The sequence below is a fragment of the Sardina pilchardus genome, chromosome 24, assembly GCF_963854185.1.
Source record: "Sardina pilchardus chromosome 24, fSarPil1.1, whole genome shotgun sequence".
Classification (NCBI taxonomy): domain Eukaryota; kingdom Metazoa; phylum Chordata; class Actinopteri; order Clupeiformes; family Clupeidae; genus Sardina; species Sardina pilchardus.
In genome coordinates this window covers 1,177,018-1,204,967 of record NC_085017.1, presented here as the reverse complement: position 1 = coordinate 1,204,967, position 27,950 = coordinate 1,177,018, and the positions used below count along the sequence as shown (strand labels likewise).

The 27,950-nt window shown below is 49.5% G+C and overlaps 1 protein-coding gene across 7 annotated transcripts in view; it reads right to left on the bottom strand.

Moving 5' to 3' along the window:
- Positions 1 to 76: 76 nt before the first annotated feature.
- Positions 77 to 27,950, bottom strand: part of arid1ab (AT-rich interactive domain 1Ab) — a 59,009-nt gene continuing 31,135 nt past the window's right edge. For 4 of the 7 annotated variants that reach the window (XM_062528781.1, XM_062528784.1, XM_062528786.1 and 1 more), the window contains 16 exons: positions 20,978 to 21,218; positions 18,189 to 18,278; positions 17,053 to 17,220; positions 16,193 to 16,502; positions 15,176 to 15,318; positions 14,592 to 14,740; positions 13,518 to 13,727; positions 12,691 to 12,892; positions 10,385 to 10,517; positions 9,556 to 9,722; positions 9,152 to 9,293; positions 7,077 to 7,196; positions 6,147 to 6,243; positions 4,782 to 5,646; positions 4,336 to 4,466; positions 77 to 4,070 (listed from right to left, as the gene is read on the bottom strand). In XM_062528781.1, the coding sequence (XP_062384765.1) occupies positions 2,022 to 4,070; positions 4,336 to 4,466; positions 4,782 to 5,646; positions 6,147 to 6,243; positions 7,077 to 7,196; positions 9,152 to 9,293; positions 9,556 to 9,722; positions 10,385 to 10,517; positions 12,691 to 12,892; positions 13,518 to 13,727; positions 14,592 to 14,740; positions 15,176 to 15,318; positions 16,193 to 16,502; positions 17,053 to 17,220; positions 18,189 to 18,278; positions 20,978 to 21,218 (5,217 nt within the window). In that variant the 3' untranslated portion in view covers positions 77 to 2,021. The remainder of the gene's footprint in view (positions 4,071 to 4,335; positions 4,467 to 4,781; positions 5,647 to 6,146; positions 6,244 to 7,076; positions 7,197 to 9,151; positions 9,294 to 9,555; positions 9,723 to 10,384; positions 10,518 to 12,690; positions 12,893 to 13,517; positions 13,728 to 14,591; positions 14,741 to 15,175; positions 15,319 to 16,192; positions 16,503 to 17,052; positions 17,221 to 18,188; positions 18,279 to 20,977; positions 21,219 to 27,950) is intronic. The other 3 variants (XM_062528783.1, XM_062528782.1, XM_062528785.1) reach the window with 3 other exon arrangements.

Genomic DNA, 27,950 nt, shown 5'->3' with positions numbered 1-27,950 from the left:
GAAAACACAAATCAGTTGTAAGGTCCCAAAAATCAAAAGTGAAACTACGTCATTTAATAAATAAATTCATCACAAAGCGTCTTACCAAGATTTAATGTACATTTATTCTTAACACGTGGAACATATAGTATAAAGATTTCATACTGAATAAATGATATTCATTAAGCCCCAAAAAAAGAAAACAAAAACAAAAAAAAAGGAATTTACATCAAGGTTTTAGCTACATTGTCTGAAATACAAATATGCGTAATCCATGTCACAGGGGGGGGGGGGGGGGGGGGGGGGAGTAAATAAAATCATTCGATCGGACCTCTCCACCCAATGGAGAGGTCTGACTCCTGCAGTGGTGAACTAGCTGATATCCTGCTCCACACGCCTTTGCCCTGGCGACGAGTCAAAACTTGATAACTTGATCTGCTTTTTTTGGGAGGGGGGGCGGGGGGGTGGCTAGCAGGTTTTGGGGGTTGCAATGAACAGCAGCTGTACAACCCCCCTACCCCTACCTCTCCTCCTCCTCCTCCCCCCCCACCATCACCACGACCAACACTATCACCATAGGCCTGACACAGGAAGCGTTAGAAAGATCACATGGCAATACGCAATGACGACATAGGGGAGGAAAGTGGGACTTGTTTTGAGTTAAGCCTTTTTATTCGTTCAAAAAAAACAGAAAAAAAAAGAATGAATGATGAACAAAAACAAAGAAAAGAAATGAATCAAGATGAAGTGGTGCATAAGAAGAGCGTGCCAGAGATGTGAGGAAGTAGAGCAAAAAGGATGTCAAATATACAACATCGTTTTATATACATTGCAGCCTGGACTGCATCTAGCGCCAAAGACCAGTCCTAAGAGGTGATTTCATTGAGGGTCAAGTCATCGAGGGATAGAGAGAAGAGGTACGGGTGTTGTAGGTTCACGACACTTTGGGGGAAAAGCCTTTTTTTCAATCTCTCTCTCTCTCGACATCAACTAAAATCAGTTTTTAAAAACTACAGGATTCTTTTTTTTTTCTTTTTCTTCTTCTTTTGCTGCCAAGCCAGCGTATCTCAGTGTGAAACAGTATTATTACAGTATGTTACCAGTTTTTTTCTCGTTTCTTTCTTTTTTTTTAAGGTGTACAGTACGAAAAAAAAAGAAAGAAAGAAAGAAAATAAAACGTCCTACAAGCTACTGCACAAGTCTCCCCGTGTACACATCTGTTCACACGTCCCGTTTCCCAGGCGACGGCCTGGCGCCCCAAGCGGCCCGACGCAGGGGAGTTCTTCTTACAGCAACGTTTGCTCACAGGAGGGTTCTGCGAGTCAGTCCAGGCTCCGCACCAGAACCGGAAAAGAAAAACCCCTGCGCTCCAATACCCCCCTCTGTCCAGTCCCGTTGCCCCCTGCCCCATAGTTGCCCCTGCCTTTGAGGAGAATCAATCACCCCTCCCCCCTCCCAGACTCACTGTAAACAAGACGGCAACTTTGGTTACAGTTTTTGTGTTGGTTTTTGTTTCAGGTTTTTTTTTGAGCATTTTTGTTGAATTTTGTTAAATCTAGTTTTTCTTTTCTCTCTTTATATAAAAATGTCAGTACTTCTCAAAGGGCAGTACACTCGTCCAAGCTGGGGTGGGTCTTGTTTAGGTCGTTTTGACTTTACAGTCTCTCCTTTTAAGAATGGAGGGGAGGGGTGTGTGTGTTGGGAAGCAATTTGGAAATCCACAACTACTTCATGAAATTGCTCCTTTAGAGAGGCCAAAAATCAGTGAGACAGGTGGGATGAGGGGTTCAGGGATAGGTCAGTGGAATCCGAGGTGACTTTGCATAAATAAAAAACGGGAACAAAAAAAAAAAATACGACAGTCATTTTCTGCTGTTTTCTCCATTCATTCACTCACTCGAGCAGACACACAGGTGGCAGAAGGTAAACCAAAAACAAAAATAATCCTACGGAGAAGGTGGAGCTTTGGGGTGGGGGTGGGGGTGGGGGGTGGCGGGAGCAGGAGGCGTCTGAGGCAGAAAAGGCGTTTAAACCCCCAGCCGTCACGACTGGCCGACAAGGAACAGGACATCGCAGATGACGTGCGATACCAGCGAGTTCATGAGCGGCGACACGGAGATGTCCAGCAGCCGCGACTCGTACAGTGTGAACTCCGAGTGGTTCTCGTCTACGCGGGCGAGAGCGTGCAGCGCCCGGGCCGCCCGCCGCATCATGTCCACGCTGGTGGGCTCCAAGTGGGCCTGCATGTGCTGCACCAGCGCCCCCTGGCTCTGCTGGAACTGCGTTGCGGCCAGGCTGTCCTCCAGGAAGCCCAGCAGGTTGCCCACGCTGGCCTTCTGCACGGCGATGGCGCGCGCCGCCATGCTGTCGCCCTGCGCCAGGTTGGCCAGCAGCACCACCGCCATCTCGCGGCACACGGGCACCTTGCGCTCGCCCACCAGCCGCACCAGCGTCCCGAAGAGCTTCTCCAGGCGGCCGAACGGCGGGGTGGCCAGGATCAGGTCCACGTTGTTGTCCTGGATGCTCAGCTTGCTGAGCGTCTCCAGGACCAGCCGCTGCGGCGACAGCTCCCCGCCCAGGCCCAGCGACGGGAACGGGTCCATGGCCTCGGCCGACGGGCACACGGCCCAGTGGAGCAGCCCGTCCAGCAGCGGCAGGCAGATGCTCTCGGGGTAGACGGAGAGGTCCAGCTGGCCCGAGATGTTGGCCAGCGTCACCAGGCAGTTCTCGCGGAGCGCCTCCAGGCAGTCCCACCACCACTCGTCGCGCTCGCAGCTCACGCCTTCGTCCTCCTCCTCCTCCTTCTCGTAGGTGACGGGCGCCTGCTTGCGCTCGGGGTGCCAGTGCTGCAGCAGGACGAGGCGGCCCAGGACCAGCAGCAGGCCGGGGTGCTTGGACATCTCGTGGTCGTTGCCCGGCACGAAGGACAGGCTGCGCACGATGTTGGACACGCAGATGCAGCGGCGCGCCAGCGAGTCCTGCCAGTCGGACAGCGTGCCCAGCGGCGTCTCGTCCTTGCTGTGCGGCTCGTCCTCCAGGACGGGCACGCGGCTGGCGGACCGCGGCGTCCAGCGGCCGGAGGGGAGCGCGAGCGTCGCCGCGGGAGCGTCTTTCTTGTCGTCGGGAGCGCCGCGGCTTCCGGTGAGCCCTCCCGCCGGGGCGCTGTCGTCTCCGGACTTGTGGCGCGAGGAGAGGACGACGTGGTCAGCAGGGCTCGGGGTGCTGGGCGCGCTCGTGGAGGCCGCTGGACTCCTGTCGGCGTTGCACGAAGCCGTCTCGGCGGAGGAGCTTTTGGCTTTCTCCTGCTGCTCTGGTTTCTCCTCGGCGGGCAGCTTCTTCCCAGAGGACTCTTCGCTCGACTGGTCTGTCGTTGACGTTGTTGGCGTTGCTGCTGCCGTTGGCGTCGCGGTCACCGTTGTCCCAACATCGTTCTCGGTCACTCTCTTCCGCTTCTGACCGGCACAGGCGTTTGGCCGTTTCCGTGACGCCAGCGGGTCGGACCTGATCTCGAAGTGCGTCTGGATGTGGTCAGTGGTGTCCCCGCCCCCGGCGCTCCAGTGGAGGAGGCCGCTGTCGAACGACTGCCGATGGCCGAGCTTGGAGGCCCGGCTGGCGGCGAACGGGTTTCTCTTCCGCACCACCTTGATGGGGCGCTTGTCAAACTTGCTGGCCTGCTTGGGCCTCTCCTGAGTAGTGTTGCCGTCCTGGGCTGAGGGGCTGGACGCGCGGGGCTCTTTGGACGACGATGACGACGTCGATGATGGCAATGACGGCGTCTCGATTTCCTCTTTCTTTTCGTGCGCGTCGTCATTTTCGGACTCGTCCTTCTCCTGTTTGACCTCGACTTCTGTTGACGTGACGTCAGCAGCGCTGCTCTTCTCCTCTCGCACATCGTCCTCTTCCTCCTCCTCGTCCTCGTCCAGGTCCTCCATGTCCTCCAGCTCGTTGTCCGAGAGGTCGGGGTCGGCGGCGTTGGGGTCAATGAGGGTGCGCTGGCCCGGGTCTCCCACCTCGTACTCCTTCAGGATGCCGAAGATCTCGATGAGACAGTGCCGGAAATACTCCACCACCAGCTCCAGGAAACCAGGAAGCTGCAGCAAGAGACAAGAGATCAGTGTCACACAAACATGACTGCGGATATCTCATGTGTCAGGTTAGGTTTTGAGAATGCTTTTTGACAATAGAGTTCATTCCCTCAATAACTCTAAGTGTTTTCCATTACATTCCACAGACCATGTAAAAATACACTGATCCTCAGAAAAAAATAGCTGAAGAAATGTAGCAAAAATCAATGTATAAATCGCGACTAATATTTGGGAAATAAGGGATTTGTTGTAGGTGGTGAGAGCTGCACACCTGGCAGAGGTTGAAGGTAGTGATGCTGTTGTCGTCATACAGTAGAATGTTGATGGTGTCCAGGGCCCACGTGCTCTCAGCTAACAGGCCGGACTTCAGTGACATCATCACTCTCCACGCCTCTGGTGTTCCTGTTGGGAAACAGCAAAACAAATGTGTGTTAACGACGTATAGAAAAACAAGGAAATGACCAAACCTCTCAGGTCTTCTAGCTCTGCGTAGGTACCACCACTAAACATCAACAATGGTGAAGTATTACTAGAACACGTGGCACAGCAACTGACCAACTAACTTTCAAACTTTTCAAATATTGTGTCAAAGACGATGCTTAATGAAAAGGTCCAAGGTTTGGATCTCTCTTGATTATACAATAATGCACCATTCCGCCCCACACTATAATCCACCACCCAGGAGAAGTCCCAAGCAGCTCCAGCGAGCTCCCGTACCGATGTCTTTGGTGGTGAGCCTGCGGCGTGGCTTGAGGACCGGTTGGGTGGCCTCTATGGATCCAGGCGGGAACGCCACGTCTCTCCTGATGAGTGGCGGCTGCGCGGGGGGCTGTGCGATGTGAGAGGCGGGCACGGGGGGCCCGGCCTTCTGGATCTTCATGCTGGCCGGCCCCGGGTGCATGTAGGGGGACTTGCCGGGCGACGTCCGGCTCTCCATGGGCCGAGGCATGGGCGCCGGGCTGGACACCTGCGGAATGTGGTTCTGGTTCTGGAAGCTGGGCTGCAGGGAGCGCGAGACGGGCGGTCCGGCGCCTCCGGGCCCGTACGGGGGCTGGCGCTGGCTCATGTGGGGAGGCCACTGGCCCTCGTGGTTCATGCGCTGCTCCGACGGCATCATGTCCTCCGAGCGGTTCATCCCGTGGTACCCCGGGCCTTGCCCTGGCATGCCTGGCGGGCCTTGCCGGTTGGGGTAGTTGGGGTAACTCATGTCGTTACGCCCCTGCCACATGGCACCCTGCGGGCCGTCGGGCCCAGAAGACATCATCTGAGGGGGCATCGAAGGCTGGGCGTTCGGGCCACCCCCTCCTCCACCACCGCTGCTGCCGCCAGTCGGTGGACCCCGCTCCCGTCCGAAGGGGAAGGGGAACTGGTTCTGTGGTCCCCCGGGCCGGCGCTCGGAGCCTGGGAACTGGTTGTACTGGTTGAACATCTCCTGCTGGGACTGGGGGGCATTGGGGGGGCCCTGGGGAGGTCCCTGGGGAGGCTGTTGCTGCTGCCCGCCGCTGAACGGCACGTTGTACATCTCGCCTTCGTGCCGCTTCGCCGGGGGGCCGTAGCCTCCGTCCACTGGCCGCTTGTAGTTCTGCTCAGAACACACACACACACACAAATATCCAGTCAGGAACAAGGCACAAAACTACACTGCACTGTCCAATAAGTCATTCAGGCAGAGGACTCATCCAAGGCCACTTACAAGCAAGGAACAATGCAAGCAATCAAGCCAATCAAGCAACACTAAAGCAGACAGAAAAGATCACGGCAAAAGGCCATGAAAATTATATGCATTGTATTACAGCACAATGTAACAATAGTAGTATGACAATACTATAACGAAATGATAAGATTTCATACTGATGTAACTACAATGAGAGCCCAAACACCACCACTCATTTAATAGGATAATATAAGGTATTCTGGGGTATTCAGGTGTAACCAGCCATCTTAAATGACTAGGCTGTAATCAACACAAGTGCCTGCTAGCTTTTCTGAATGCCTTCATAAAACTTTTAAAAGCACCCTAAGTGAATTACACAACTGGCAATAAGCATTACAGGGACATGAGTTACTTGAGGTGTCACTCACCGGCTGTTGCTGTGGATACATTCCCGGCTGCTGATTTGGGTATGGGCCACCAGGGGGCGGGCCTTGGCCAGGGTACTGATTACCATAGGAATCATGCCTGCAGAAGGAGGACTCCAGGGGTTAGACCATGAACACTCCAGATAAACACAACACTTTTAAAAGAAAAATACCACACGGAGAACAACATTTACACAGCCTTGGCTATGACACAGAGTCTGAGCCTCTAGGACAGCCGTGCACAAGAAAATAAGCACTTGCACACACTTTCAAAAGCTTTCAAAATAGCCTTATCTGATAGTCCTTGTTCAAGCTTAGTGTTAATCATCAGCATGCAGTCTCATATGCTTTGATAGTATTTTTGGAGAGATGATCACAATGCTGTATACATCTATACATTTCCAGATGTCTAGAATTGACAGCCCAGGACCAGGAGGACGGCTGTTAGCCGAAACGTGTCCGTCTTGGTTCATGCTTTCAAGTCAATAAAATACCAAGATTTATTCGAGAGTGCGTTTATTTTGCTTTATACTAGAATTGACAGCCCAACACAACAACTGACAATAGAACATCTCTTTCAATGGCTGAGGCAAGTCATGTTTCTCGTGTGAACTTGAGGTGTGTGTGTGTGTGTGTGTGTGTGTGTGAGAGAGTATATGTGTGTGTTGTTGAGGTGTATGTGTGTATGTGTGAGTGTGGTTTAAGTGTACGTGTGTATGTGGTTGAGGTGTATGTGTGTATGTGCTTGAGGTGTATGTGTGTATGTGGTTGAAGTATGTATGTGTGTGTGTGTGTGTGTGTGTGTGTGTGTGTGTGTGTGTGTGTGTGTGTGTGTGTGTGTGTGTGTGTGTGTGTGTGTGTGTGTGTGTGTGTGTGTGTGGTTGTGTGCGTATGTGTGGTTGCGGTGCGTGTGTGTGCGCACGCATCACTCACCTCTGCTGGTGTGGGGGCCGGTTAGGTGAGTACATCCCCGTGTCGGCATTGGGAGGTATCATGTTGGGCTGAGCAGAGCCCGGGCCCATGGCCCCATCAGGACCCATGCCTGCCTCTGGCCTGTACCGGACAGAGAGAGGGAGAGAGGGTGTCAAACTGTACACATGCACAACAGACATTTACACACAGAATGAGGGATGCTCCTACTAACATGTTTGGTCCTTACGCAGAAACGCTACACATTCTCACATTATAACAAGTTCTAGTTCCATGACACTATTGACAGAAGTCGGATATTGTGGCAACATTTGAACACACACACACACACACACACCCAGACCTGCCAACCTTGAAAGAATTTTATGAGTACTAAGCCCCCCCCCCCCCCCCCCCCCGCCGACGACGACGACCAAATTTCGGACCCCCGGATCCTCCAACTTACATTCTGTATGTGTATACAGTATGTATATGTGTACGAGTGTGTGTGTGTGTGTGTGTGTGTGTGTGTGTGTGTGTGTGTCTGTGTGTGTGTGTCTGTGTCTGTGGGGGTGGGTGGGTGGAGGGGTGCATATTAATTAAAGAATATCATACAAATTACTAAAGGCTACTCTTCACCATAAAATATAATTTGGGTGTGTGCAATCTACAAAAGTCTTTTTATTATTATTTGAACATGGTTCAGGCCTTAAAACAAAGGCAATATCTGAGCCTGAATTATCAGGCTTTTGAAGAGGTCATAGGCCTTATGGAAACCTATTAGCATATAGGCATATACAGTATATACTACTGAAGTAAGTATGACAAGATAGGCTATTGGAACAAATCATAACCTATAAACTAGCCTACATTAAGCTTGCATTTGTAAAGTTGATCTGAAATGTTTAACCTGCAGCCTAAGCTACTTGAAGATTATTTTGCTCAACTAACAATGTTGTGAAAACAGTATTCATTCACATTGCATGTTAAACTGTGCCCTGTAGGAGGGAATATTAGATGAATAGAACGTTTCTTTGAAAGATTTCAGCATGCCAATCATCATTGCTTTTGTAGAATGGCACATGCCAGTTAAGGAGCCATTCATCTTTTATTTACATAGCCTTTGATATACTGATGAAGTTCTCTGTTAAAGTTGTCTGAATTCGCTCCACCGTTTACACCATAAATTGTTCAAAATGAATGAATTCTTCATCACAGAATCTCGTTGTAGCCTATGCTACGTCTATTTTTACGTATAACTCAAGACGGCAACATAAGGTTAGCGGTCTTGTAGTGATAACGTTTGCAATATTAGAAGAAAACACGCTGCTGTACTAATTCACTCGTTTTGAAAACAGTAATTGTCAAAGTTTAACTATACCAGCTGTGACACCCCTGTCCTCTGACGCACCTGCGCTTACACACACTTTCACTTTAGAATGGCGTGACTGAGGGATGAGAACCGCGAACACAAGTTGCAAAATAAAAGCGTGTTTGTTTATTTTCGGAATAGACGCATATTTTCCCTTTGAGATCTGCAATAGCACGGTCTCTACCGAAATTAATTGACTACTTAGTTGTACTAAGACCTTGTGAATTATATCTATGGCTGTGGCTCTGTAGCGCAGAATCAACATCACTGACACTGACGAAATGCGAGATCAAACGAAATGCGTAGTTTAGAGCATGAAATCGTACCAGCGTACTAGGAGGTCAAAATGCGTGCCCGCTACGCAAAATGCGTACATGTTGGCAGGTCTGCACACCATGTAATGACGGGAATAGATCTCTTCTACGTAATTTCCCAGTTATTAGCCGCGGCTTATACATTGGTTTTGCAAAATAACTTCAGCTATGAGGTTAATACACGGGAACAGTTAATATGGTATTAATATGGTTTTGCTTCTTTTAACTTGCATCAAACACGGTCCTGGGGCTTATGCACAAAGCAGGTTATACACAGAAAATGACTGTATGTGAAACATTATTTGTTCCAGCGATGCAATAATGGCACTCTATTATACCAACAGGGTATCTAAAAGTGTAGTGAGCTACAGCTAGACTGACAGACAGACAGAGTGAATGTGGGCCGCTCGTACCTTCGGTCGTATCCTGGGCCGTAGGGGTACTGCTGCCTCTGGGCCATGGGCATGTTTCCCATGGGTCCTGGGGGGCCACGGTTGAACTGCTCCCCCATGGGGGTGTTGGGGCCCTGGTTGGGACCCATGAACTGCTCCCCAGCTGCAGGGAGAGGGGGATGAACAATTTGTGTATTTCTTATCAAATCACTTGGATAGTTTCAAAACAATGTGAGAATATGAGAAGGATTTCAGGACTAGGTCCAAAACTTGTGAATGTACCGAATTTCATGAATTTGTACAATTCTACGACTTCACCTGGATAACTATTATGGAAACCTAAACCAATACTCTCTTACCCTGCCCACTCCGACTACCCTGCCAAATCTACTGCCCTTTCTCGCTCTTCCTATGCCAATGCTCACCTTTCCTCATGCCACCAAAGGGGTCCTTGTTGGGCTCGTAAGGTCCCATGCCCATGCCCGGGCCGCCCATGCCAGGCTGGAAGCCCGAGTTGGGCGTCATGGAGTTTCGTCGGGGGAAGGCTGGGTCTCCGCCATCAGCAAAGGGGTCCTGCAGATTTACACTACTCCTATTGGACGAGAGGAGAGATGGACACACACACACACAGAGAGATTCAGATACAGGTTTCTGGGCTGCAGATATACACTACTCCTATGGGGAGATGGTGACACACAGAGATTCAGATACAGGTTTCTGGGCTGCAGATATACACTACTCCTATGGGGAGATGGTGACACACAGAGATTCAGATACAGGTTTCTGGGCTGCAGATATACACTACTCCTATGGGGAGATGGTGACACACAGAGATTCAGATACAGGTTTCTGGGCTGCAGATATACACTACTCCTATGGGGAGATGGTGACACACAGAGATTCAGATACAGGTTTCTGGGCTGTATGTGCTTTGATATTGAATGGTTATGAGAGAGAGGGAGAGAGAGGGGAGAGAAAGGAGAGAGAGAAAGGAGAGAGTTAGGAAGAAGAGGGAAAGAAATTCAGAGGAAAAAGTCCATAAAGCGAGAGAGGAGAGGGAGAGATTTCTCTCACAGGATGCAGGGCAAGGTTATCACACCACTCTCCGAAATCGAAAAGGTGTCAAAGCCGCCCAGAATCAGGAGGCAGCACAGCTCAGGTTCCGGCACTCTCTATAGAAAACATGCCCGAGAAGAACTCTATCCCGTGGTGAAGAGGTCAGCGGTGGGGGTCAGGGTTAGGATCGTGACATACCTGACTCCTGGCATGGGGGGCATCTGAGGGTGGGGGGTGGAGGCGGGAGTGGGGGGCTTGAGGTCTCCACCCTCTGCCATGGAGCTGCTAGTGGACTGGGGCGTCTGGGGGCCCTGGAGAGATCCTGAGCCCGCTGTAAGGGTGAACACACACACACACCAACATCAGATACAGGGTGCCAAGGGTACAAATACAGGTTGCCAATGCGTGTGTACACACACACACACACACACATATATATACACACACATATATATATATACACACACACAAACAAAACAGGGAACACTGAAGAACACACAATGTCATTCCCTTCCACCCATCTAGACTCTATCAGGCTCCCAATACCATGAGCTAGAAGTTGCAGATCAGATCCAGTCTCAAAACACTAAATACTAAAGTTCTGACTCATCATGTAAATTATCTTCATTTGTGTAAGCGTCTGCACACACACACACGCACACACACACACGCAGCTTCAGTCAGAGCCAGTAAAGTTAACATAGAGAAAGTCCATTTACAAACATGTTTGAAGAATGCAGACAGACTTCAACTTAATGGCCCTGAGTGTTTGTGTGTGAGAGGGGGAGGCCGGGACTGTGATTGTCCTTGTGGCCGGCTGACTGGCTGTTGGCTCAGACACTGGCCTTTGTCTGTGGGTGTAATGCAAGGAGAGTGAGCGAGTGAGACAGAGAAAAAGAGAGAGAGAGAGAGTGAGTGAGAGAGAGTGAGAGAGAGACAGCGCTGGTTCTTCTTCTAGTCATTAGCACGGCTGTCTGATGAGTCATGCCTTCCCTTTCATTAGTGTGTAAACAAGCAGGGTCACACACAGGGCACACACACACACACTTACTCAGGCAGCGTGCCGCCTTTTTTTCCCTTTGATTTTTTTCCCACCCACACTCTCTCTCTCTCATACACACACACACACACACACCCCTTGCTCCTCCTTTTCCTCTCTCTTTCTTGCTCTCCCTCCCTCCCTCTCTCTGTAGGGATTTCCTGTGACGGCACATGAACTCAAGAGGAGGAGGAGTGTGTGTATGTGTGTGTGTGTAGGGGGGGGGGGGGGGTGTAAGAGAAGGAGGGGGAAGAAAAAGTGTGACTTCACACAAACCGCCAAGCCTCCGACTCCCCATTCATCAATTTCTGTCTGAGCTTTAATCTCAAGGGGTGAGGAGGGGGGGAGGGGGGTCTCCGTGAAGCTCAGGGCCATGTAGCGAGCAGTGTAGAAGAGAGAGAGAGAAAAGAGTGTGAGAAAAGATAAAGCCACTGTGCTAAAGGGTGAGCGAGCAAGTGTGTGTGTGTGTGTGTGTGTGTGTGTGTGTGCGTGCGTGTGTCTGTGAGTGAATGAATGAGAGAGAGCGATAGAGGGTGCATAAGGAGTAGCCTCTGCCTCATAAGCTCTGCATCCCTGACCCAGTGCCAGGAGAAGAGCTCTCCCATGCCCGACACACACACACACACACACACAGGAATCCCCTCTGCTGACGCCACGCTGGGCTGCCAACACACACACACAAACGCACACGGCCTCTCCCCCACCCAAATATGCGGGGCTTGGCCAGGAGTGCCCATGCTGGCACAGGGCTGTGAGAGGCTGGGGCGTCCTGTGCACGTGGCCAAAGCTGGCTCTCGCCCGCTGAGCACCAGTACCACATCACAGGGGCTGACTCTCCAAAACAAACTCCCTCATACACACACACACAGAGCTGAAGGAGTATACATTCCAGAACACACACTTGAGTGATGTTCAGGAATACGTCACATTCCAAATGTGTCGCATTACTGCTTGCCAAAGGTCTCCATTGAGCTGCACAAACACATCTCATTAACCTTTATGACCATCATTATAAGCCCTACAACATACACACATGCACTCACATTAATCTAATTTCGGTTCACAAAGAATAGGGTGATACATGGACAATTGAATAACTCTTCATAAAACCCTTTTTCACAGTAGATCAACTGGCAGCTAATGATAGGGAGCCCATACAATATCCATCAAAACATTGCACGCATACAACACACACTAAAAACACAAAAGACATACATACATCAATCTTACAGGGAGGCTGAAGCCAACTGAAGCGTTCCATTGACATACTGAAGTGTAAAAATAGTTTTATAGAAGACTGTTCTAATTTTTTTCAAATGTACGCACTACTATCATGTCTGGTGCACCAGTTCCATTGATTACAGTGGAAGCTAATTGTTGCAACAGACGCAACGTGAACGAAGGCTTCAGTTACAGGCTCGATGTAGCCTCGCTGTGTCCAGCCACAGTCCAAGCCAACACTGACCTGGGGATGGTGGCTGGATCTTGGGCTGGTTCTTCTTGTTGTCAGTGAAAATGTCGGGTGGCGGGTCCTCGCCGCGCTCGATCTTGCACTCGAAGGCGTACAGGCACTGGATGTACTGCTTCTTCAGGGAGCTGGCAGCGCTGCTGGACGTGCCCACGTTGAGTGCGGTGGCCAGCTCACGCCACTTCTTATTCTTGTTCACCTGGATGGGGGGGCAACAGTGTGTCGTGTCAGCCGCTGTTTCTGGAACTCACCTGGTAGAACAAAGCACTAGTAGACCATCAAGGCCAACGCCCACTGGTGGCGACATTTGCATCTAAGAATTTGACACTCGAGATTGAACTATTTTCTAAAATCTGATGTCGACATGCCGCCAGTGGGCTTTGCTCCATTCAAAGTAATGGAGTTGTAAACTTTGGCATCACTTGACGCGTGTAAGCCGCCGCCAGTGAGCACTGGCCTTTACACTTCTACATTTCTCTGTGAGCCTGACTTTTGACAGTTAGTGAAGTTCCTTTTGCTCACCATTTTGTCTGACCTCATTTGGATTTAGCTTAAACAGTTCTTGGGTGATTTGATGGGAAGTGTACAGTGCTAAAGTGTGATCAGCCACTAAGATGCACCATGATCCCATCATTCAAACCACTTTCCTGGTGGTCTGGGAGGAGCGATCGCAACCGCAACCACACTACTACAAAGACACCCGCAAACACAACCAAACACACTTAGAAACTACACTCTTCAGTATTTTCACACTCTTTAGCACATAGAGCAACACATATAAACATAAACATAAAGTCACACACACAGATCAACTGTTCCCCTACCTGTGTGAGTCCGCCAATCTCCTTGACGGAGACATAGAGGCGGTAGAGGTCCAGGGGCTTGCGTCCGACAGCGGGCAGGTTGGTCATGCCCAGGGCCTTCTCCTCGCTGAAGGCCAGGTAGCGGTCCACCCACATCTTCCTCTCGGGCTCCGGGCCCAGCTCGTACAGCCGCGTGATCTTCTCGTTGGTGGTGGTGGACGAGTTGGACTTCTGCAACACGTCGAGCAACAGAGAGAGACACCCAGAGAGCGTGTGAGCGGCTTCACACTCCTTTACCAATCTGCTGTCTTAACTTGATGACGGGCAGGACAGAGTATGGACAGGCACAAAACAAACCGAGGATAGCGCTAAGCTTTCCGCTGACCTGTAGCTGAAGAACGGCTCTAAAGAGTGACAGTTTTCTTCAGCGATGTTACAAATCCAACACAAAATCCCCCATGCACAGTTCTATTAAGTATGCTCCACCGGCTCCTCAAAGCACTGAAAGTGGCTGCTAATCGTTTAGAGCGTTTTCTTCTCAAAGGCTCATTTACAAAATAAAAGGCCAAAGAAAACATGACACAGCCATTATGCAGTACTGCTGTCTCCTCAAATCTCAGAAAAAGTGACTCTGTACTCATCGGAGTCTAAGGTGGAGAGAGTCTCTCTTTCTCCACACGCTGCTTGTAAATCACACACTCAAACAGAAAAAAGGAGACTGCTCAGGGGAGATGGCTTGACATCCTTCCAGGGCGACGCACTTCTATAAATGTCTGGCTTTTACGAGGCAGCCTGTTTTACTGTGACCTACAAAACTACGGGGAGACCTCGGGAGGGAGAGAGGGAGAGGGAGAGGTTGGAACAGAGGCTTCGCATTACGACTCTCGTAGCTGCCAATACTCATCAGCCTCCCCCATAGATTTCTCCATTTCCTTCTCATCGCATCCGGTGACGGTCAGGTGAGGGATCGACTCCAACTCATTCAGGTGGAGGAGGGGGGGTGGGGGGCTCCCTACAGGGTCCTAGACAACCCTAAAGCTGTCTTCCATTGATTTCACTCCCAAGGTTAAAATACCCTGCCAAACTGAACGCTACCTTTTTCGGCTTGGTCTTGGGGGTGGCGTCCACTTCGTTGTACGATACCTTTTTAGACTCAGTCTTAGGGGTGCCATCGACTTTGTTGTTCATCTTCGGGGCCTGGTTCATCTTCACGTCCATACCAAACTCTGGGCTGGGTGCCATGCCTAACAGGGCGGACACAGACAGTCAGAGTCAACCGGCATGCAGAACAGACACACATAGTCTGGATCTCGGGAGCATTTCAAAGGCTTCAAATGTTGCTGAGACTTATTAGCCTATTTAATAAAACATTTCAATTCACATGTGAAGCATCCCAAGTCCAGTGTTGTTTTGGAAATGACCAGAAGATACCAGGCTCAGCACTGAAGCTTAAATCTTATTCTGTTGCTGTCGCTGAGCAGTTTAAATGTTAACATGCTTAAATGGAATTCTATTGCTGTATTCCTTAATTGCTTTGGATAAAGGTGTCTGCCAAAGGAGTAAATGTAAATAAGCAGAGATGCAGAGCAGCAGCTACACAGAGGAATATGAACTTGTGCCCATGTGAGCGTAAGCACACTGAGAACCAGGTGGAGGCCGGGGCAGGTTGCAGAGCTCACCTGGGGTGTTGTTGGCCATGTTGCCCCCCATGGGGTAGGGCCCTCCCTGGTTCATCATCCCCTGCATGCTGTTGAGGGGTGCGGAGTACGGGGACCCAGGTCCCATCATGCCTTGCGGCATGCCTTGCGGGTAGCCTGGCGGCCTGGAAGAAGAGAAGAAATGTTTAATCTTTGTGATGACCGCTGTTGCTGTTGTCGGTATCTCTTTTGTTTTCTTTAAATCGACTTCACAGATGTGTGCTTCCAGGTTCTCTTCTGAGTACATTGGTGATGAAGGCGGTGCTGGGGCGGTGTGCTTTTGTATGCCTTTAATCCGATAGGACAGTGAGGAGTGTGACAGGAAGAGCGTAGAAGAGAGAGATGGGAAATGGGATTGGGAAATGACTAGAGTCAAACTGGAACCCGGGTCGCTGCAGGCACATGGACCCAAATGTGGTGCGAGCGGTCTAGCCAGTCACGTCACACAACTTGCCCACAAATGGTCATTCCTGTAATGAACCTACTTAGTAGTGGATGGCTGCCACCCAGACCTTCGTCTGCCCTGATCTGTCTCTTTCTGTCTTTCTCTGTACCTCTCCGAACCTCTCCGCCTCTGAACCTTCTGATGAACTCAACTCCTGCTCTCTTAACTCTCATCTCTACTCCTGTCCAGTCTGCTGCTGCTGATCTTGATGATGATGATGATGATGATAGTGATGATGATGATGCACTACAAGTTTAAAGGAAAGATACTCAGCAGCACACAAACTATACACATACACAAAGCATACTAACACACTGACTCACAAAACTTTTGATAGTTAAAATCAGCCCAACTTACTGTATACAAACGTACTGCTTGCGTCAATTTATGGCATAATGCCAATTCATAATATTATACACATTCAAGTGCATCAAAAGTGCAAAACACTATCATATTCTTAAATCTTCTCAGTGGGATAACTCCCGAGGGTAATCGAACTACCAGCTGCTGTCGGTCCTGCTGTCTTAGAAACAACACTGAGCCGAGCCTCTTACCTGTGTATGGAGTTAGTGGGAGGACCATGATGCATCGCGGCTCCCGGTGCGTCCTGTGGCTTCCTGTTCATGCCATGGGGCGGGCCCATGCCCGAGGGCACCTGCGGGGGCATGCCGGCCATGTTGGGGCCCATGCCAGGGCCGTAGGGCCGAGCGCCCATCTGCCCCGGGCCCATCCGCCCTGGGTGCATACCCCCGTAGGGTCCCCCTCCGCCCTGCGCAGCCATGGGGTTCATGGAGCCTCCCATGCCCGGGCCGGCGTAGTTGGCGTTGGGCATGCCAGCGTAGCCAGCGGGTCCTCTGGGATAACCTGGAGAGGGAGGGAGAGAGAGAGGCCCAGGTGAACGGCTGGGTCTCTGGGTGTGTGTGTGTCTGCCCTGCCCGTGCCCCATGGAAAGATTTATTTCAATAATCCAAATGTCTCCAAGTGCCACTTCTGATTGGTGAATATGGCTAGAGAAGCATATGAGAAGCACAGCACTCCTGACTGGTGATCTCCACTGCCCGTCACAAGGAGGACATGAATATAATAAAAATCATAAACTTAGCAAATCAAATTCCATAACTGCATTGGTTCAAATTACGATTGCAATAATTGTGCAGCCCTAATTGGGACAATGTACTTTGAGGGATATACTGTCTTGGATGGGCCATTGGGATCAGGTGCTTTGAGGGATGTATACTGTCTAGGATGGGTCATTTGGGATCAGGTACAATGAGGGCACTGCATTGATTAGGATGTGGGTCTGGGATAGCCTCCTATGAAATGGCATACCTTGCTGGTAGGGGATGTTTACAAATAGGGGCTTTGGGGTACTTTGTGTGCTTTGAGGAAAACTACACTGTTTAGGAGAGGATACCTTGCGGGCCATACTGGCCTCCCTGCGGGCCGTAGTTACCCATGGAGTTGTTCTGTGGGTAGGGACCCATCCCAGCATGCATCTGGCCTCCCGAGGACTGGCGAGGAGATAAGGCAGAGCCAGACTGAGGCGAGCCGTATGGAGGCATCTGAGGGTTCCTCATGTAGACTGCGCGCACGCACGCACACACACACACACACACACACACACACACACACACACACACAAATAGAGATAGAGGGAGATGAGTATAAAAAGAGATAAAAAGCAAACGGATAAAACAGAAGATAAGAAAAGGAAACAGCAGAGAGAAAGGTGACACAGAGGTGAAGATGGATGGACAGATAGCATGAGATCAGGTAAAAGGAGGACAGAGAGACCGAGTCTAAGCGGCCGAGAGAAGGGTGATGGTGCAGCATAATAACGAGCGAGCTGCAAGCATTCAGAGGACGACCCAAAGAGAGGGAAACTCAGGAGGTGCTCGAGCAACACACACACAGAGGGCAGAGCACCAGGGTGGCATTCGGTATTCAATAAGTGGTTTCATCAACACTGCTCACACCAAAAACAATAAGTATAACGGTAACAACAACAAAAAATCATTGTTCTAGCTACCATTTATCACACTTATGGCTGGTCAGTTTGGACGCTTATGCCATTATAGCTATCTTTATAGTTATCGTTCTGGTGTGAACGGCCCTTAGCCCAGGATAATTACAGCAACTAATAAACCTCCTAATAGGAGTCCTATGGCTCTTTCACTGGCAAAATAAATCCATAGAGTACTTCTTTCAGAAGGTTTACTACTCTGGTTGAGTTACAGTAACTCTAAACCACACACTTGGAATTACCTCCCAGATGAGATGGGGATTCAACAAGACAACACCATTTAACCATCAGTCTGCAGGGTCACCCTGAAGCTAAGTGTGACAAGCACCAGCAGCAGGACACATACTGACGGTCTGTCAGCACACATACAAACAGCCTCTGGCGAGCCAGCCAGAGGGGGAGTGAAGGTAGGCCGCTTACATGCATCCTGCCACAGTGCACTGCCATCTGTGCTCTGTCTGTGTGTGTGTGTGTGTGTGTGTGTGTGTGTGTGTGTGTGTGTGTGTGTGTGTGACACACACACTTACCCCGGTCCTGCCCCATCGGTGGCTGGTTCATGGAGGAGTGGAGCATGCCGTCCGACTGCACGCTAGGAGGCCTGGGGGGCATCTGGTTTCCTGTTTGGGAGAACGGGGAGGGGGTTGTGGTCAAGGCTGCTAGAAATCTGGGAATCCCTATAAAGGAATATATTGCATATTGGGTCACCGAAATATAATACAGCCTGAGCAATGGCGTGTGTGCGCTCTGACTGTGTGAAGGGAATCGATGTGCTTTGATTTGAACCTCTGCGTGATTAAAAAGGCATATTCACTTGTGCATAGAATCCACAAATCGAACAGCAAATATCATAGCTCAACAGTCCTGCCCCTCCTCCGAGAGAGCTTGGTTTCCCATTAATTTCTCCAATCGACATTTGGAAAAATCTGTATATAAAGAGTTTTACACCCTGCTTTAGGCTGACCAGCTATGACGTGACTTGAAATACATCTCATATAGAGCAAAAAAAAAAAAAGGCAAAAAGGTACAAGACTGTGTGCATTTTTAAGGAAACACTCATCACATGAGCGTTTCGAACATTTGCTGCCTAATGATAGTTCATCTCCCTTAACAATGGGATTCTCTTCTCTGAATGGCTGATGGGGTGGCCATTAACTTTGTATAACAGGCTACCTTTGAAGCAGTCCCAATTTGTTGGCCGTATCGCACTTGAATATTAATCCGTCAAACTCTTTGTGAAGTTTAAATGAACCATTACGTTGCATCCAAACTGAAATACAGATGTTAAGAACATAGTAACATGGTAGCATATGATGGAGGTGGATTTTAGGTAGCTGGATGGCATGTAGGTTAGTAGAATAGCGATGTTTTAAAGCTCAGGTTCATCCGAATCCCACTTGACAACGGGAGAGATAGAACTAACGACTGCCGTTTGGCCGTAGCAACCATCCATTTAGAACTAGTAATGGCAGTTTGTCCTGCAAGTTTAGAAATTAGTTGATATGTGGCGGAAAGAAGTAGTTCTACAAACAAGACCGTTTTAGCGATGTTAACGTTTACATTATAATAGGAAATGAACACTACACAAGAGGCAACAGTGGAATGAAATAAAAACAGGAGTTAGGCGGGATAACGGCCTTCGAGGGGACCTGTTCGATGGAAATAATGTCTCGGCGGAGACACCTCCGTCTCCACGCTGCGCATGTCGCCAGAGTTCTAAGCCCCCACCCCACCATTATTTCCATCAAACAGGTCACCTCATCGGCCGTTATCCCTTACTTCAGGGGTCTCAAACTCGCGGCCCGCGGGCCAATTGCGGCCCGCGAGATGATATTTTGCGGCCCCCGGCCTGAAGTCGAAGCTTAATGTTAGTGCGGCCCGCGCATGCATCTGGGCATTTTATAGTTTGTAACAATCGTGGGCTGGGGTCTATGGCTGCGCTACCATAGCTCAGGCTCGTGACAACAACACGAATTAGCAATTGTTTACTTGCAACATGTTCCAGCCCGCAACTTTCTGTCAAAATAATAATGCCTAGTCGCCCCTTGAGGGTATTTTTTATGCGATAAACGACACGGGTTAAAACAGACGGGAGGTACGGTGACAAGTCTCATTTGTAGCCTAGACTCCACCTGCTAGACATCAAGTGTTTCGATTCAAGCAACGTTTTCACGAACTAGCCCCCTCATTAAACTACACGCAGGAGACGTGCGGTTTGCAATGACGCAAAAGCGATGCATGCAGGACATAGTTTTGCACAATCTGAAGCAGAAATACATCAAATGTTGAAACAAAAAATCACGTTTCATGAGGTCTTGGGTCTGTTATTCACATCTCTGATTCTGGAGTATGTCTGCCTTTTGGAGATTCTGATCGATCGTAATTGACAGTGATCTGGGTGCGTCTGTGAAGGTGCGTCTTTTGAGTGAACGACAGTGTTTTCTAGCGGCTACCATGCTTCGACCCTCAGCCCAACATAATGGAGGTGCCAGAGGTAATTGAGATGATAGTGTCCTGGACCCCGTACAGACAGCTGAAAAATTACAAAGTCACTTGACAGGCACTGATTTGACCAGGCTACTTCATTGTATACAAAAGCGTTGTGTTAGTAGCCTAGTAGGTGTAGCCATAGTTTACTGTTGTTACATTTTACTGTTTTGCTGTTAATTTCTTATGTAGGGGAAAGGACAAAAAAAGTAAAGTAAAACTGCTCAAATATGTTCAACATTCAGTATTTACTGAGAGGTGCATAATTCGAGGTAGTTGTCATGACATCATATGCTGATTAGATAGGTAGGCTATACAGTATTTACACCTTCGTAAACCACAGACTTGGGGGGGGGGGGGGGGGACCTATGCGGCCCCCCAACCAGTTGATGTTGGTTACAGTGGCCCCCAGCTCATTTGAGTTTGAGACCCCTGCCTTACTTAATATGCTTCTTTGCGCAGAAAGAGTGCTGTACCAACCCTTCCAACAAGCAGGTAGACCATGATGCAAACTAAGGTGTGTGTGTGTGTGCCACCTGAGTTTCCACCTGATAACAAGGAGCCTGTAATAACTATGTTCAAATGAAAAGATGTATGCATCAGATGTATGTTTATGGGAGGTGTGCAATTAGGTGTGTGTGTGTGGGGGGGGGGGGGGGGGTCAGTCTGTAATGTGTTATTTATGCTGTGTTGTCTGTTTTGTGAGTTTTGATTGTTTGCATTGTCAGCAGCGCATGAGTCCAAGACAAATTTCCCTTGGGGACAATAAAGTATGTATCATCATCATCATGTAGGAGTATGTGTGTGTGTGGTAGGCATTCTCAGCACCCACCTGGCACAGCGGCGGGCGAGAGCGGTCCGGAGCGGGATGCGCTGGCACTGGCAGGGGAGCCGGAGGGGGAGGGCGAGGGCCCACGGATGCCCGGCAGGTGTGGCGAGGTGTGGGGGGAGAAGGGCGACTGCGCCGGGTTACTCTGCTCGCCCTGGCTGCTGGACACGCCCGACGTGCTCACGCCAGGGCTCAGGGCGCCCTCCGTGCCCGTCGGGAGGTCGTCTATTGAGCCCGACAGATCCTGAGAGAGAGACACAGAGAAATGGGGAATGGAGGAGAGAGAGAGAGAGAGAGACGTTTATCATCTGATTATTAAATCAATGATCAAACAATGGCAAATCACCACCACTTGAGTCATTAACACATTCATAAACATGTACTCCCCCAACCAGCAAGAAAAGCCCAAGTATCAAGTTACAATTCGCAGCAACTTGTGATTACATGTTGAACCCGTCAGTAGGCAAAAAAATGTGTCTACATTTACGTCAAGTCATGCCTATCCCATTGGATGCTCTTAGCTGATGACGGGTTGTGTTTGTCTATGTGTTATACTGATGCATATCAGGATTCTCTAGCGTATAACGGATGTGCTTTAAACAACAAAAATGACAGACAAGTGTCTCAATCCCGTTTATGTCTGCAATTAAAATGAGTGATAAGCAAGTGTTTGATTCACTACAGCTGAATCTATGATCTATCTGTACAGTATTTGCCGTGTACATAGTCCCACAATTCTTTGTGATTCTTAGCAATTTGACGACACGATCCTGAGCTCTATAGAGGGAGTGGAAAATGGAGAGAGAGAAAGCGAGAGAGCAAGAGAGAGATCGGCAGCTTTAAAACACTCACTTATTGAACCAGTAATGCCCCCTTAAACCACATAATGCATTTGAATTTCCGGGCAAAGATAACCTGTCAAATGTTCAGATTAGAAAGGAAGAAAAGAAAAGAGCAGCCTTGTGCCTTGAGCCTCGTGCCACATGCCCTCTATTAAACTGAAGATGGAGCGAAAGATGGAAAGGAAGTGAGTTAAGAGAGATGGGGAGATAGAAAGAAAGAGGAAGGGATTCAGAGAAAGAGATGAAGAAAGTCTGCATGTGTGAGTGAGTGTTTATGAGAGAGAGACACAGAGAGACAATCAAGTAAAGACAAAAGACCCTGTTTACACTTGGGAGTCAAAATGCATCGTGGGCCATGAGATCCCAAGTGGACGGCAGACACGTTGCGGTTTACACCAAGGTAGTGGTATAGCCAGACACTTTACTGACAGCACAGCCATGTTTTAGAGGGACTGCATGTAAACAGGGTCAGAGAGAGTGAGAGAGAGCAAGAGAGAGAGAGAGAGAGAAAGAGAGAAAGATGAAGAGGAAAAGAGGAAAGAGAGAATAACAAGAAAAAGGAGCTAAATAATACATTTAAGGCCAAAACAAAAGCCTCTCTTCCTCCGAGTCTGTTTAGTGGAGAGGTGTGTGTGTGTGTGTGTGTGTGTGTGTGTGTGTGTGTGTGTGTGTGTGTGTGTGTATCCCAGGGGTGGCGGGAGGGCCGGTGGCCAGGATAATGGCTCTCTTAATTGGATGATCATGACACCATATTAAAAGAGATCTTCATTAGCGGACGCCCGCTGCTGTGGCTAACAGTTCGACAGTCGCTGAGTCATTAGCCTGAAGCATCAGAGAAACACGCACACACACACAAACACACACACACACACACACACACACACACACAGTGGGGCTGCCTGCTCTAGAAAACACACACAGAAGCTTACACTTATTCAAGTGTCTACACCAAAGTTAATACACACACACGCACATGATGTATACTTCAAAACACAAATTAAGTGATTATTACGCTACAGCTTGAAATATAGCCTAAATTAAAAACAAGGTAACGGACTTCAACTGTCAAAAGCTCAAGGATGAATGGGAGTGAATCAGTCATTGTGAGCATTGCCAGGTCTTCTTTAAATAAACAAATGAGATAATTAATGAGGGCCTAACCTAAATAAATAATCAAAAACAACTCTCTTCTTGCCTCCTAATGGTCGTATTAAGGTAAACCCATCAGAAATCTGGCAACAGCTAGTGCAACAGTAGGGGCAGCAAGTGAGTGTGTGTGTGTGTGTGTGTGTGTGTGTGTGAGCGTGTGTCCATGCATTTGAAAGTGTGTCAGTGTTTACACACTCACGTGCAGACCATGTGTTCGCCAGGAATGCAAGCTCATCTGCCAGTGAGATCACAGCCGGGAAAGACGAGGGGGAAAAAAAAGCGAGAGAAAGAGAGAGCGAGAGAGCGAGAGAAAGAGAGAGAGAGAGAGAGAGTGGGAGTGAAAGTGGGAGTGGGGGTGGGGGTGGGAGGGCAGCACAGGACGAAATGAGAGGACAGGAGGGGAGGGAGGGAGAGAAGGAGGGAAAGAGGGTGAGGAGAGGAGGGGTGGGGGTGGCGGAGGAAAACACGCTGTCTGGAAGATGGCCAAGTATTCCCATAGAACTCTGGCAGCGTGGAGTCCTGGCCCGGGCCCCACAGCCGGCGGTTTTTAGTGAGCGAGCGAGCGAGCGAGGGAATGAGCGCTGGAGTTGAAACGGCGCCCGCGTGCTTGCTCGCTCGCTCGCTCGCTCGCCCGAGCTATTTTTGGGCCGTGACCTGCTGGAGGAACCCCAGAGGGAGAGACAGGAGGACGCTGATGCAGAGAGGGTGTGTGTGTGTGTGTGTGTGTGTGTGTGTGTGTGTGTGTAGACACACTAACAAGGGGCAGAGAATGAGACCTGACTAAGGAACTCCAGACGCCTACACTCAACTCCTGAGTCCTGCCTCACACTTTCTGATTCTGTGTGTGTGTGTGTGTGTGTGTGTGTGTGTGTGTGTGTGTGTGTGTGTGTGTGTGTGTGTGTGTGTGTGTGCCTGATGTGTAAGCATACACATCAGCCTGAATATGGCATAGCAAAATGGTATTTTAACAGCACTTCGTTTTTGGAAATAATGGGGCCCATATCAAAAGAAAAGAAAAAGAAAAAAAGGAAAAGGAAAAAAGAGAAGACGATATAGGTAAAGGCAGCCTCATAACAGCCCTTAACACAGAACAGCTCATCTTGCAGGTTAAAAGCCCCTGGAGTCCATATGCCCCTGGTATGGCTCATTCTCTCTTAAAAAAAAAATAAAAAAAAATTGTAATTTTTCGTAAGTGTTCAGAATCCCACATAGACCAATGTGTTTCAATTGTTCATATTCTACGACAAACAATCTACTTATTCTCTTACTTAGTGAAGTATAACAAATAAATATGAGTCCATATGCCCCTGGTATAGCTCATTCTTTAGGTGCCCGTTAATGCTCACTATTTATGGAGACTTGAGGTGGCAGCTTCGCTTCGTTTACCAATCGAATTTAATGCTGGCATCCAAGAAAGCTTTTTTTTTTTCTCCCTAAGACCCAAACAACGACAACAAGACCTTGTATGGTTTATCTGCCAACGGAGCTATCTGGGACACGACTTCACACTGATGCGTGCAAAGAGAGCCGTGTACAGGAAGACGAGGATACGGAGGAACTATCTGGGACACCACCGCACATGAATGACAACAGAGAGCAGAGGAGAATACAGCAGAGAGAGGAGGTGTGGCAGCGAGGAGAGGAGAGGAGAGAAAAGAGGAGAGAAGGTAAGTGGCGAGGCGAGGAGGGGAGAGGAGAAGCACAGACCCCTCCATGTGACCCTTAAGAGCCAGCGTATGAAGTCCCACCAAAGCAACAGCAGCCGCTACACAAGTAAGCAGTGTCACCTGACTATCCCCCTCTCCAAGACACACACACACACAATCACAAGACCAGTCATCTGACGAGTGTGTGGTAGGACCACTGCCACAGAGCAGGACTGGTGCAATGAGCCGAGGAGAATAGAAGTGCCCCTTGGTGCCATGAAGGTCAAAGTGGGGCGCGGGGGTGGGGCGGCGTCAGGGTTGGGGTGCGTCTGACCCCCCTGAGCCCCGAGGTCAAAGGTGAGGTGTTATGGCAGAGAGGTACAGACAGGAGGTCAAAGGTCAGGAGGAGTAAAGGGGGTCATGATCACAGGAGCACTGAGCGCACGACATGAGGATCTGTGTCTGACAAGGGCTGACACACACACACACACACACACACACACACACACACACACACACACACACACACACACACACACACACACACACACACACACACACACACACACACACACACACACACACACACACACACACACACACACACACACACACACACACACACACACACACACACACACACACAGCAGGGCACTTTGTAAATGAAATGTGGAAAGCGCAATACACTTTCCTTTTTCCTCGTCACAAGAGCCTTCCTAAATCATGTGTGTGCTCACACACACACACAATGACGACACACACACACAAAAAATATTAAAGTACAAAATGTCAGGGTACAGCTACATCTACTCAGTCAAATGTGGGCAGCACAATTTTACCCTCTCTCACACACACACACACACACACAGCTCCCCCCATCTCTCTCCCTCTCGCTCGGTGCACAGCCATTGATTTGCAGAGCTTGTTATTGCAACGCAGCAGCAGAGGCGGTAAGTCCCCGTTGTGCTGACTTCAGAGCCTCCGGGCCCGCAACATTATTACTGACCAGGCCAGCCACTGAACCCACACTGGCCATTCATCGAGAGAGAGAGAGAGAGGGGGAGGGAGAGAGAGAGAGGGAGAGAGGGAAGACCCATAAAGGCGTAAAGAGTACAAAAAAGAAGGTATGAAGGAACAGAATAATATATATATTTTTAAGTATTTGTTTCTGTGTGTCTGAGTGTTACTGTGAGTGTGAGCATGTGTGTGTGTGTGTGTTTCTCTGGTATGAGCAAGAAAGAAAATAAAACGGCACAATTCGCCTTTAAGAAAACACAGCTCAATCAACAACAAATACACAAACAAACACAGAAAGGGGAGGGTCTAACACAACACAACATACCACACTACAATAGCCCAGTCATGTATCTGGCTGAATGCAAGCCTCCTCACAGCAAACACAGCTTCCTCTAACACTTCCTAATCACAGCCCCTCAACCACAAAACACCAAATAAACTACATAAAAACAAAAACACAAACACACACACACACACACAAACTCTCTCATCACTAGATTAAACTGAAATGAAAACACAGACAAGAGTCAGAGAGCGTAGAGCTTCAGCTGCAACCCTGTGCATGTGTGTGTGAGAGAGGGAGAGAGTGAGCACGGCAGCCATTTTGTGCTCTGTGTGCTAGCATCAGTGCTGTGTGCAGCAGCCTCGACACAGACAGGCTGCGTCTCTCAGCAGCTAGCGAGCTAACAGCCTCTAAGAAGGAGCCAGGGGTAGAAGGTTCCGGACTCCGGACAAACTCAGCGCGAGACAAGACTCTCCTCGCACTCAGGGCTCTCTGTCCGTCCGTCCCGTGGTGTTTGTGAGGGAAAACTCCAGACTGCACAGAGTCAGCCATGTTGTGGTGGTGGTGTTCCTACCCTCCCCTTCCCTTCTAACCGGGCACGGTTCTCAGCAATGCTCTCTACAAGCTCCACCAGAGAGAAATCCATACTCCACAACACACACATACGCGTGTGTTGCCCTTGCATGTAGTAGGGCTTATTACATAGAGCAGTACGGGGAAATAGGGCTAGTGTGTGTGGATGTAACTTCAGCCACAATGAACTGCACTGAACTCTGACCGGGCTCAACATGCAAAGGGCCTGCACTGAAACAGGATCTCAACATCAGCATTAGTGTGTGTGTGTGTGTGTGTGTGTGTGTGTAATCCAGGGTTCAACGTAAAGTCAGAGCCTCTCTCTGACCCACCCTCCCAGCCCCCCCTCTTTGGCTCAAACTCCGATACTCTCCCTTCACTGGCTTGTTTCCTGTTCTCAGATAACCACACATACACACAGAGAGACTTAGCCACACACACACACACACACATACCCATTCATCCTCTTCAGAATAGCAAACGAGGCAGGGGGGAGGGGGGGGGGAGAGGAGGGGGAGGGTGTATGAGAAGGGCGCCTGCGGTGGCGTCTGTGCTGCTGCCATGGAAACGCTGCTGCTGAGTCTCCACGTGCGTTGACACATTAGAGCTGACGCCACGCTCACACACACAAACCCCCCCCCCCCCCCCCATCTCTCCACAGGCCATGCCAGGTCACAGTGCAGTCAGCTGCTGCACAGAACAGAGACATCACTAAATACCAGAAAGAGCTGCCAACACACACTCCATCCCTCTGAAATCATATGCACACACACACAAAAATGCTTTGATTAAATCGAGAAAGCCTTCAAGGTCCCACCCAAGAGATACAATTGCAACACACACACACACACACACACACACACACACGACTTGAGTGTGCCCCCTCGCCGCCCACAGGAGTGGTGTTTCCACGTGGAGCCCAACAACACGGCCTGCATTCCTCCAGGGTTACCAGGTTACGCAAAAGCCCTTCCTGCCCACCAGAAGCAGGTCATCAGAAATGCCACTCGCTGCGCGCACACACACACACACACACACACACGCGCCTACGGGGGAGTGGAGCCCAGGAAATACTCCTATTTAACATCAAAGTGAAAGCCACCCTGTTCATGCTCTTCTTTCTAAAGCGCTCTCAGAATGCTGGATATCAAACACACACACACACACACACACACACACACACACACAGTGCAGTAACACCGATGGCAAGAGGCCATTGTACTGCCAATGACTAGCGAACGGAGAGAAGAACTGTCTGATCTCGGGGATGTGATCTCGGAACAAAAAAAGGCCAGCGCTTCTCTGTGGAGGAGCAACTTTTGATCACCACAACCATCAACCCCAAGCACAACCTGCATGCTGAATCAGTGGAGAGGGGGAGAGGGAGGGAGGGAGGGAGAGTGAGAGAGAGAGAGAGAGAGAGAGAGAGAGAGAGAGAGAGAGAGAGAGAGAGAGAGAGACGGGAG